Source organism: Meriones unguiculatus, chromosome 5 (genome assembly GCF_030254825.1).
Source record: "Meriones unguiculatus strain TT.TT164.6M chromosome 5, Bangor_MerUng_6.1, whole genome shotgun sequence".
In the NCBI taxonomy this organism is placed as follows: Eukaryota; Metazoa; Chordata; class Mammalia; order Rodentia; family Muridae; genus Meriones; species Meriones unguiculatus.
In genome coordinates, this window is record NC_083353.1 from 127,731,665 (window position 1) to 127,744,491 (window position 12,827).

At 38.9% G+C, this 12,827-nt stretch overlaps 1 protein-coding gene across 10 annotated transcripts in view; it reads right to left on the reverse strand.

The window, feature by feature from the left end:
* The window catches only part of LOC110552204 (solute carrier organic anion transporter family member 1A4-like), a 56,242-nt gene extending 43,751 nt beyond the window's left edge, over nucleotides 1-12,491 (reverse strand). For 2 of the 10 annotated variants that reach the window (XR_009592006.1, XM_060384402.1), the window contains exons 1-4: nucleotides 11,005-11,267; nucleotides 9,581-9,735; nucleotides 7,535-7,649; nucleotides 2,461-2,602 (exon numbers count right to left, since the gene is read on the reverse strand). Coding sequence is in view for 9 of the 10 variants with exons in the window: in XM_060384402.1 (XP_060240385.1) it covers nucleotides 2,461-2,602; nucleotides 7,535-7,594 (202 nt within the window). In the remaining variant the exon portion in view is untranslated. Of the gene's footprint in view, nucleotides 1-2,460; nucleotides 2,603-7,534; nucleotides 7,650-7,933; nucleotides 7,953-9,580; nucleotides 9,736-11,004; nucleotides 11,268-12,360 lie in introns of those variants that run through there. The other 8 variants (XM_060384400.1, XM_060384396.1, XM_060384397.1 and 5 more) reach the window with 7 other exon arrangements.
* Between the last annotated feature and the right edge of the window lie 336 nt (nucleotides 12,492-12,827).

Below are 12,827 nucleotides of genomic sequence, written 5' to 3' on the forward strand. Positions count from 1 at the left end.
GGTCATCACGCAGAAGGTAAAATTGCAGGATATCCACAGTTTGAACTCTCTGTGCATATTTCTAGCATACAGCTGTATCACCTCTGAATGCACAGGATGTTGTCAGAAATATTTTTTGGTTAAAAGGAAAAATGTCTCTGCTCTCATTAGCCTGAGTTTACCTTTTACATTGCATTGGTATGCCCCTCAAATAATCCATGGAAGAGGTAAGATGTGGTCCATTCCACGGTCAGCTTGCTTGTAAAACTACCTGGGGAAATGCTCACCAAATGCTGTTATCATTGATCAATGTGAATTGCATCCTCTCACAATTGTTTCTACTAAAGACTTCCCCTTAAGTCACCTGACACAGCTAGTGGTAATATGAATAGTTAATATTTTCCACTTAAACAGGAAACCTTTAGTCTGAAATCCATGAAGTTCACAGAAATTAGTGTTTTCAAAAAAATGAATAAAAATAATAAAGTTTTTCATGAGCTTGGGCAAAAATTTTTTTCAATAATCATTAACAGGATATTATCATTTTTGTTCATAGTAGAGCAGAATGCAGTAGTGACATGATAAATCTTGATTCATAAACCAATAAAAGTATAATGTTGTGGAGGGGCTCAGCCCTAACACACAGCTTTAACCCAGAAGCTTTCTGTTTCTTGTAAACAAGGATTTATGGTGTGGCTCAGGTCTAGTACACACCATTAGCACAAGAGTTTTCTATTTGTTGTAAACAAAGAGTTGTGCTGTGGATCAGATGCAGCACACACTTTTACACAACTTTGTGTAAACAAAAGCTAAATAAAGCCAACTATAAGTCAAGAGGCAGAACAAGCAAACAGCTGACAAGGTGTGAACATAAAAGAACAAAGGAAGGAGGGATTGGAGTGTTCAATGGTATTTAAAACAGAGTGAAGACGGAGGAAGGACTTTTCCTTCTGTGATGTTGGTTGAGTAGGAAGGTCAACCATATGCTTTCTCTGTCCAGTAGACTTCCACACCAGCATCTAGTTCCTGAGTCCTTATTTGTAAAATGGAACATTAGGATTTTGCTTGAAAAGCAACAGTATAAAAACTGGCATAGGATGTCATTGTTGTCATAAATACTACAAAACACCATGGGGCCAATAATCTCTTGAAAATCAGATTTAGATGCTATTTACCTTGTTAAAAAGCACAAAGATTACTGTCAGACAGGCTGTTTAAATATTCTGATAATTTCACTTCAGTGTATCCGACTTTCTGTTCACCTCTACAGCTTAATTGTGTGCAGTTAAATATGATCCTGAAATGTCACTGTGTTTTCATAAAGAGTCCTCTGCATAGAAAAATCAGTATCCACTCCTGACCCCAACTGGCTTTCTGCCATCTGAATTATAAAAATCACACAACACAGCAAGCTACAGACTCTATAAATTTCTCATCCCTGCACATCTTTCCATGCTCATGTTCTAATTTTCCTTAAAACTGGGATGACTTCATCCCCAAATGGTTTGACACTTCACTCACTGAACAGAGATTTCTCTGAACAAATCTTCTTTTCACATTTACCTGTCCTTTTCTTTGCCTGGAAAACTTTAACTCCTTCAAGAATGTCTCCCATAGCAAAACTGTGTCCTTTAGAAACCTGTAAAACCAATGCTCCACACTTGCTTCATATAGCACATTAAACATGAGGAGAATCTGTGTAATGCCTATGTAAGACATTCATCCTGCCTCCTACTGGAGGTCTAGGAGATAAGTGCAATAGTAGACACTAAGGAGCTTGACCCTGGGAGGCAGGACAGAGCATTCTCAGTGTGGGTGAGTTAATTTTCAATCCTAAATTTCTTTGCTTTTTTGATCACAATTTCATCATGAAGAGGTAAAAACTATTATTAAACTAGAGAAAAGAGATATCAAGTCTTCCAGGCCACCTTGTTTCTGGAGGGAATCTTTCCCACTTCACCTATTGTAATCTTATATCCCAGTTCATCACCCAAAGGCAGGAGTTGGAGTTCACCCGCTCTTCTTGGGAATTGTGTCTGATGCAATTCAGACACAAGAAAGCTTGCTCATCTCCCCTAGTAACTCAGAGTGGAGAGCCATCAAGCTCGCAGACACAGTAGAATAATAGAAATATTTGCTCTCATTTGTAACATAAGTTCCTACAAGCTCCCACAGCAACATTCTAACAATGCAGGAAAAGAAAAAAAAAGAAAACCTTAGGATCTCTTTGGGTTATCAAATGGTAGAATTAGATGTTAATACTCCTAATATTCTACCCTCATCAGAATAAAGGACTCTATCAGAATGTGTGGCAATAATTATTTGCCACCATGAGGATATTTAAATAGGGAGCTTTTTCACAACAAACCAGGCTATGCAATCAATTATCAAGAAGCACATAACTCAGACTATATACCCTAATGCAGGAAATAAGGATAAACTATTAATATATAAAAATAAGTAAATGTAAAAGTAACTCACCCATCTCAAAGCTCCCACTGATAACTCCAACTATTGATGTGGGAAGACTGAACTGTCTCTCTATTTGTGTGAGCATGGAATTCATATAAGCTCCTGATAGTCCTTTGGATATATATGCACATATTAATGCCAACAGAAATATCTAGGAAGATAATTAAGAAAAATTGAGAACATTTTTTCCACATATACACCTGCCATCAACTGGCAAAACAGCTTCTACCATGAGGTAGATGATGGTGTCCAACTCAAAGAGCACTTGAACCTGCAGGAAACTTTAAAATGTATTCTCTCCTCTGTCACAATGGCCTCACTCTGGAAAAGCAGTTAGAATAGTTTGTTATGGATGGTGAAGTTTCTCAATAGATATGGCCTTGCTCTTTAATAGTGTACATTATTCATACAGAAAGACATGGAGTTGTGACATGGAGTTATTCTATGGAAGACACAGCTGTTGATGAGACTTCAGCATTGAACTGTTTTCTGCAGGACAAGTGTTGTCCCTTTAAAGGAAGGAAAGGAACAGAACACAGAGTTACACCAGGACATTGTTTCTGCATCAAGGCTGCTATGTTCTCTCTGCAGGGATGACAGGTCTCTGGATGTCCTGGGACAGTTTGATACTCAGTCCTCTCTTTCAACATTCTTTTTTAAATTTTTTAATTTTTATTATTAGCTACATTTTATTAACTCTGTATCCCAGCTCTATCCCGCTCCTTCATTCCCTCCCAATCCTACCCTCCCTCCTTCATCTCCTCCCTGCCCCTTTCCAAGTCCAATGATTGGGGAGGACCTCCCCCCCTTTCATCTGACCCTGTTTTAGCAGGTATCTTCAGGACTGCAAAGTCCTCCTCTGTGGCCTAGCAGGACTGCTCCTCCCTTGGGGTGGGGGAGACAAAGATCCTGCCATTGAGTTCCTGTCAGAGATAGTCCCTGTTCCCCTTACTATGGGAAACCAATTGGTTATTGAGCTACATCCTAGAGGTTCTAGGTTATATCCATACATGGTCCTTGGTGGAGTATCAGTCTCAGAAAAGACCCCTGTGCCCAGATATATTTGGTTCTTGTGGAGCTCCTATTCTTTCCATGTCATACTAACTCCCCCTTCTTTCATATGATTCCCTGCACTCTACCAAAAGTTAGGTTGAGTCTTAGTATCTGCTTTGATACACTGCTAGGTAGTCTTTCAGGGACCCTCTGCAATAGGCTCCCTGTCCTGTTACTTGTTTTCTCCTATGTCCAATGCACATCCCATTTGTCTTTCTATGTGAGGATTGATCATCTTACCCTGGGTTCTCTTTCTTGTTTATCTTCTTTAGGTGTATAGATTTCGTTATTTTTATCATATCTTATAGGTCTATGTAAGTGAGTATACACCATGTGTGTCTTTCTCCTTCTGGGATACCTTATTCAGAATGATCTTTTAAAAAACTCAAATCAGTTTTTGTTTATTTTCTTTAGGTGTATAGATTTCATTGTTTTTATCATATCTTATAGGTCTATATAAGTGAGTATACACCATGTGTGTCTTTTTTCTTCTGGGATACCTTATTCAGAATGATCTTTTCAAAAACTCAAATGACAACACATGCTGGAGAGGTTGTGGAGAAAGGGGAACCCTCCTACATTACTGGTGGGAATGTAAACTTGTACAACCACTCTGGAAAGCATTCTGGCTCTTTCTCAGACAATTAGGAATAGTGCTTCCTCAAGACCCAGCTATACCACTCCTAGGCATATACCCAAAATTTACTCAAGTACACAAGGACATTTGCTCAACCATGTTTGTAGCAGCTTTAATTGTAAGAGCCAGAACCTGGAAACAGCTCAGATGTCCATCAACGGAGGAATGGATACAGAAATTGTGGTATTTTTACACAATGGAATACTACTCAACAGTCAAAAACGAGGAAATTATGAAACTTTCAGGCAAATTGTGGGATCTAGAAAAGATCATTCTTTCAAGATTTTTAGGCACAAAAAGCTACATTCTCAGCACTGGAGGTAATGGCCACAGCAAAGTGATCTGGGACTTTAATCTTGCTGGGTGCTCTTTGAAACACTTAATCTCAGCAGTCCTAGTGATATTCATAGCATAGAAATGCAGGGCAGAACATTTTTGGGGTCCCTCAGGTACAGGATAAAGGGTGGCTGTGTACTCAAACTATACTGCGTTAGATTAGTACTTATTGCTCATAACATAGTATCACAAGTACAAATTAATTTAGATAAACATGAGCAGAAACATGCAAACAAAAATAATTGGGAACTGGGAAAAAAAGTTCAGTATACATTAAAAATACTCTGCATCTCTAATATAGTATAATTCCATCAGTAGACAAATTCTTTTAAAATTCAAATGCCATTTACAGAGAAGTTCACTCTTCCTGCTGCAAATCTTTCAGGGGATGTGATTGACAGTTTAAATTTTTCACTTTTTTTTGTAATTCAGATTTGACATTCAAACCAGGGCCTATGAAATTAAAAACAATAATTAGACTTGGGGAAATCACTTATTTTATTTGTATTTTGGAGAAGAAAGCTAAAACTTAATGAGCTCACTGTTTTTTCTCTAAAATGTTTGGTTCTGTGCAGAAAGTAAAAGAAACAAATGGTCATGCTGCTTCAGGTCAATTTCTACAGAAAAAAATTTCCTTTCTTTTTGTTAAAACATTTTGTTTATTAAATTTGTTGCCTGGGGATTTCATTCATCAACGTATTTACTGATGATTATTTTCTTCCTCTCTTCTCCCCTCTTTCCCATCAACACCATTGATTCTAGATGTTCTATGTTGAGGTTCATGAGTTTTGATTTAGTTTTTTTTTTTTTTTTTTTTTTTTTACCTGCTTAACTTAACCAAGCACCATCGGTTTAGCCACTGAGTGAGAACGAACTTTGGTACTTGGGAGGTCACCATTGCAAGCATGATTGAAACCCATGAATGCCATCATGGAAATTTTCTTAATTATTTTATTTCTAAATTTATGAGCCAGGACCATCATTCAGTCTGACAATGTAAACCATTTGACTACCTTAATGTTCTACATAGTTCTAAATTTGAAAAAAAAAAAGAAAGAAAGATATCTGATAATTTTAAACAATTACAACTAAATTTACTCTTGTAAAGGCTTGGTTTTAATTTTTTTTTCCTTAACATTCACACTAATATCTATTCTTGTTAAACTCTGAAGTAGTTTTGGTGGTTTGAATAGGACTGGCCCCCATAAGCTCACAAATTTGACTCTTGACCACCAGGGAGTAGCACTATTGGGAGTTTGGCCTTGTTGGAGGAAGCATCTCACTGAGGTTGGCTTTCAGGAGTTCAGAAGCTCCAGTCAGGCCCACTGTCACCATTTTCCTGCTACCTGCTGACATGCATGTAGAACTACTGGCTCCTTTTCCAGCACCAGGTATGCCTTTGTCCTACCATTCTTTCTTCCATGATGGTAATGGACTGAATGTCTGACTCTGTAAGCCTGAACCAATTAAATGTTTCCCTTTATAGTAGTGGTTGTGGTCATGGTGTCTCTTCACAGCAAGAGGAACCTGAACTAAGACACCAGAAACTAACTTTGAGAAGTTGTGATTATAGACACCTGACAACTTTTCTCAACAAACTATTAATCCCAGTAACCAATAACCACATTGCTCATCGTTATCCTAATACATGAAGCTGTGGATGCAGCTCGGTGCTTAAGAGCACTAGTTGCTCTTGCTGAGAACCTGACTTTAGTTCCCAGCACAGACATGATGGTTCAAAAACACCAGTAACGCCAGCTGCGGGAACCAATACTTTCCTCTGGCCTCCAGGATACCCGACACTCACCTGGTACACGAACATACATGAGGCCAAAACATTTATTTACATGAACCAAACATAAATTTACATAAATGGAAACACCTTAAAGTTGTAGAAGTAATTATAGATATAGGATAAAGTTGCCTGGTGTATGTGAGCACCTGTGTCTAATCCCTCATACCATTAGTAGAGGGTAGCCCTGAAGAGTGAGCACACACACACACAGAGAGAGAGAGAGAGACAGAGACAGAACCAGAACCAGACAGACATAAACACAAACAGAGAAGTCTCCGTAAGATTTTTTTTTTTTAATTTTAAGAAGTAGGACTACTATTACCCTTTTCATATGGAGAAACACTAAAATATAAACAGGCTGTAGAAAATGTATAAAATGGCATATCAAGTAAGCATCAGGTGGAGGTTAGGAGCCAGGAGCCTGGGCTCCTCAGAATCATGTGAAAACTGAAAGGAAACAAGGGATTTTGAGTTCCACTAACACATACATCATTGCAGAAAAATGTGCTTTTGAGGGGTATATCTGAAGCCTTGTTTACATTAATCTATGGATTTCACTACATGTGAATAAAGGTAAAATGACCATGACTTAAGAGGCAGCACCTTTGAGAGGAATGTTTGAAGGGCTCTGCAGAAACTAGGCCAGTACTCACATTTCCTGTGTTAATGTAAGTTCACATTTTGTGATGTAAAGATGCCTTTGGAGCTATGAGAATAGTGGTTGTCTCTAAAATACTGAATAAAACTCAAACAGTTCAAAAAGAATAGTTTTTGTTTTTTTTTTTTTTTTAACAAACAATGATTGTTGTTTTGCCAAAGCCTGATGGAAATACGTGTCTGACCAGGTCATTTATTCATCTTTGCATATTAATCAACAGATTGTCTCTGTCGTAGAACTGTGGAACTGTTTCCTAGCTGTGACCCCTTACCTTCTGTCTGGAACCCCTGAAGGCTGAGCACTGGGCTGACTTCTGACTGGAGACTAAACTTAATCAGAACATAATGTATACCTAAAATATTTAAAACCCCATTCTTCTCTAGGACCCTCGAAAGCTTTCTGGTTAAGTTTCCTGTATAAATAATAATGGTTATATATCTGTAATATAAAACCAGTTTGATTAAGGCAAGTTTTAACAACACATTTGGGTAAAATGGCATTTGTTACAAAACTTAATGTTAGCTGAGCAATGTTACAAGATTTTCAATGCTTATTTTAAAGGTTCTTATGCCTATATACATGCATATATCTGAACAATCCATACCTTGATCTTGGCAAAGCATCCGACCCCGAGGTTTGCAACACTTTTCTCAAGTTCTGCCATGTTGCTCTGATTGTTTCCAGATACCTGTGCTTTAAATATCCTACTTCTGTCTTTCCTAGAAAAGAAACACTTGTTAAATTATTTATTGAACTGTTAAAACTAATCCTTTTGTTTTTCATTTTCTAATGTTGAATGGTTTTCTTTTTTTTCTCTCTCAAGCATTATATCCCAATGACACTCCCTCTCCCTCCACTCTACCAAGTCCCTCCCTCCCCAAACTCCCTTCTCCCTCAGATGATCTACTCTTCTTCATTTTGCTGCCAAAAAAAAAAAAAATGCTAGACTCTGATGAATATCAAGAAAACATGGCATAAGAATTTGTAAAAACTAGGCACAAACCTTCATGTGAAGGTTAAAGGAGACAACTCAACAGGGGAATAGTTGCTAAATCATTAAACTCTACATTTGTTAAATTATTTACCAAATTGTAAAAAATAATTCTAAGAAGAAAAAAAAAATAGGCCTGTTAGGGCCAGGCTGTCCTAGTCAGGATTTCTGTTGCTATGATAAAATACCAGGAACAAAAGAAATTTAGGGTGGAAAAGGTTTATTTTAACTTACAATTCTATATCATAGTTCATAACTGAGGGACATCAGGACAGAAACTGAAGGCAGGAAGCCATGCAGAGTGTGTGGAGGAATGCTGCTTATTGCTTTACTCCTCGTGTCTTACTTGGTTTGCTTTCCTATACAACCCATCACTGCGTGCCCACTGACGGCATCTCCTCCTGTGAGCTGAGCCATCTCACATCAATTATCAATCAAGAAAATGTACCACAGCCTAAACCATTAGTCCACAAATGTCTCAAGTTGATTTAAAACTGTCCAGAACAGATACGAAGGTAGTTTACTGGGCAAAGTATTTAATTTCTGGTGTTGAGTTTGAATTCTTTGTAGCCAAGTAAAAATCTGGGCTTCTCTGTATCTGCTTGTAACCCTAACAGTGGGCGAACCCAGCAAAAGATCATGTGCCAACCTGGCAGTGTAAACAAATGAACTTCCAACAGGTTCAGTGGATAGATCTGTGGTGGTTTGCATAGGTATGACTCTTACAGACTGATGATTAGAAACCATGCGGGGTGGCACTGTTGGGAGGTGTGGCCTTGTTGGAGTTTGTGTAGCCTTTTTAGAGTGTTCCACAGGGAGGTGGGCTTTGGGGTCTCCTATGTTCAAAATAAGGCCAGTGTGAAGATAGTCTGCTTCTGCTGCTTGTGCATCAAGATGTATAACTATCAACTCCTTCTCAAGCACCATGTTTGCCCACAATCCACCATGCTTCCTTCTGTGACGATAATAAACTAAACCTCTAAAGCTGTAAGCCAGCTCCAATTGAGTTTTTATTCAAAATGGGCATGGTGGTCATGACATCTCAGCAATAAGTGGGCCAAAGCAGTAAATCCCAAACTAAGAGAAGATTCAATCAAAAACACATAAGGTTGAACATTCTAGATGAAAATATTTAGCACTGACTGCTGGCTTCTATAATATGCGAAGCTGAATGTATCCAACCTCACCTGTACACACACTTATATATATACTTAAGCCCATATACACAAGCCTGTATATACACATAAACCGACAAACACACACACAAGCACACACACACAAAACAGCCTTATTTTATTTTATTATTTATTGATTTATTTATTTTGGTTTATCAGGAGGATTCTCTGTGTAGCTCTGGCTCTACAGGACTTGCTTTGTAGACCAACCTGGCCTGGATCTCAGAGACAAACTCTTGACTAGAAGCAATTTAATGAGCACCTTGCATATTACAATATTATCTAGGAAAGTTATTTTATTCTAAATGACCTTATAAATAAAAGATTTCTAATGAAGAAGCCAATGCAAATAACAACACTTATTAAATATTGCCTTGGAGCTCGTTATGCTCTGACATTAAGGTGATGACAGTGTGGTTCAAAAGAAGTTTTTCATTTCTTTAGTAAAAGCAAATGAAACCCAGGTGATGCCCTTTCAACTCACTTGAAGGCTGCTGCCCTTAAGAATGGAAAGACATCTGTTGAGTTGTTAATAAAACTATATGTCAGTGAAGAATAGGCTCTTTGACCGTCTTAAGTTCTTTGAATTTCACAATTTCCCTACAAGAAGAGAATCACTTTCTGCTGATTCACAGAATCCTGGGGAGACATAGAATTATTTCAATCACAAAAAATAATAAATAAAACAATAAATAAGTTTATAATCTGCTGAAGAATCCAACAAATCTAGTTTTTAAAATGCAGGGTTAAGACCAGACACCTAAACAGAGAGCTACACATGGTTATTATGACATACATATGATGTATAGACATCCCTCTCTGTATAGGTAATATATACAACACAGAAATATTACTTGAGCTCTATTCAACTGTACCAGCCTCATTAAACTCTTCTGTGTCTTGAAGGTAGGATATTTTTCATAACTATCCAAGTATTTTCATTTTTATTGTTTCTAGAAAATCTACTTCAATATTCCAGTATGATTTCTCAAGAGTAACCATGGCACTAATTTATTAAAATTCTTTGAACAATGTTTATTTACCAAGTAATCCAGAATTGCTTTAAGTTTGTAGTGTTTACCAGCATTCCCAACCCCAGCCAACTTTGAGTGCTGTTCTGACTCAAGTCAGGAGAGAGCTCCTTGCATATCTCTGAAATCTAAAATCTCTATACTATAATCTATACTAAAATCTCTGAGCAATACTACACAAAAGAGTTTGCCATCAAATCGATTGGTTTCTTTATTGATTTGAATGAATGAACACATCCCTTCTGCATCAATTCCAAAAAGGCAATAATCACCATGTCTTCACAGAGCACAATCTCAGCACAGGAAAATACCAACTGTTAGAGGCTGACTGACAGAAAATCCACTTGCCAACAGAGACAAGCTACCATATTCTTGAACACCAGCTGATTTACTATTCAAAGTGATATTTTGGATACCATGTGTGAGTATTTTTCGGTTGAGAGACTAACACACAAGAAATGCCTAAAAAAGCCTTTGTTCATGAAGAACTGCTCAGATATTGGAAAGACACAGCTATGGTCTCATTTAGAGTCAATACGTAATGAACCCCAACCTGACATATGCTTTAAATATTTTTATGGTTTTTTAATTTAAATTTATTTATTCATTCACTTTCATATCAATTTGCAACTCCCTCCCTCCTCTTATACCAGTTCCCCCCTGCCACCTCTTCCTTCCATTCCCCTCTCCTTCTTCTCAGAGAAGGGAGCCCCACCTCATATGCCATCCTACCCCTCTACTTCATGTCCCATCAGGACTAAGTGCATCCTTTTCCACTGAGGCCAGACACATTTGCCCTACTAAGGAAAGTCATTCCATAGCAAGTAACTATGTCCATGTCATTGACACCCTTTTACCGAGTTGCTAAGGGACCCACATAAGGACTGAGCTGAACATCAGGTCCATAATTGCAGGGGGCCTAAGTCCAGTCCATGCATGCATTTCGGTTGGTGGTTGAGTCTCTGAGTCCCCATGAGCCCAGGTTGTTCAACTCTGTTGATCTTGTGAAGCTAGTTTCTCTTTCATGTCCCTCTGTACTTGCCCCAACTCTTCCACAAGATTCCCAGATGTCCATCTACTATTTGGCTGTGGGTCTCAGCATCTGTTTTGATCTGCTGCTAGGTGGAGCTTCTCACAGGACAGTTACCTTGGCTCATGTATGCAAGCATAGCAGAGAATCATTAATAGTGACAGTGGTTGCCTCTCTCCCATCAGGTGGCTCTCAAGTTGGACCAATCATTGATTGCCCATTACCTCAGTCTCTGCTGTATATTTGTACTTGTCAATCTTGTATGCCGTATAGATTTTGAGTCAAAATACTATGTGTAGGCTGGTGTCCTGTAGACATAAGGTTATTGAGTAATTAAATGCTTATTTCTGTACTCCCCCCATTTCTGGTTGCAGTCCTTGTAATGAAAATCTCCTGGGTCAGTATTATGTAAAGACTGCTCCACAGTTATAGCCTGGTATGCCAATAAAGCAGGTTATAACCAGTCACTGAGCAAGAGAGAGTATAGGGCGGGATTTACTGCCAGCCATGGGAGAAGGAGTTAGAAGAGTAAGTAAAGGGTTCAGCAACAGGCAGATATCCAGAAGAAGAGAGAGCTCAGGAAAAAATAAAATAAAAAAAAATTTAAAAAAGCTGTAAAGTGCAAGTATCTCTGGTATGCACGAGGGAGAAAACCAGGTTAACCTAGAGCTTTTAGAATAGAGCAATAATTGCTCAAATGTTGTGTTATGAAGCTTATTATTAAACAAATACAAAAGAATCTCAAGTATTTGTGTGACAACCTGGCTAGGAGAGAACTCAGAAACAAACTTATTTTTATAAAAATAACTTTAGGAGATCCAAGCTGCTGGCATCAGTCACAAACTGTGACTGATCAGCAGGACAGCAGTGACTGCACAGTGACTAACAGTCTGAATGTGTGGGCCCAAAACACCAGCAACTGTGTTTCCCAGGTGAAAGGAAACTCCACAGTGAGGAAAACAATAAGGTCTGATCTTATATCACCAGGCTAATCCCAGAACATTTCCTAGGTTCCTTAAGTCACTGGTTCTTCAGGACCTAGCCTCACCCCTAAGAGCTGTACCCACCATCCTAGATTGAACTGGGTTTCCCAAAACACAAGAGACTCGATCTAGCAGTTGAAAGCAAACACCACAAAGAAGGAAACAAGTGGGTCTGGCCTCAGATCACAAAGCTAGTCCCCAGAAATGCCCAGGTTCTCACCAGCACCAAGTCTCCAAAGTCTACCCTCAGGCTGTGAGCTGTGCTCTCTGGCCAGTGAATACCTTCTGGGTACTGGGGCATACAGCTCCATCCTCAGGACTCGTGATGCCTGGGGGTAGGGGAACAGCCCCAGATGCCACTCCAAAGTTTAACCTGCCTCCCTAGGAAGGCCAACCAAACCTCTGGGTTTAGGGTTCTCCAAGATGGCTGTGCCCAGCAAGCACAGTGTCTGAGCACAGTGTCTGGGCAGCTGCATCTCATTAATCTCAGAGCAAGAAAGCCAGTAGCAGGGCAGCTGTCTCTGGGACTTACCCTAGGGACAGAAAAGCCCCTGGGCTCCTAAGGAGTTCAGTTAGTCCACAGGACCATATACCTGAGGAGAGCTTTGGCAATTCCTTTAGAACCACCCACCAGTCAGAGACCATACTGCCCAAGGAGGACAGTTTCTTTGGGAATATGCAGCTTCC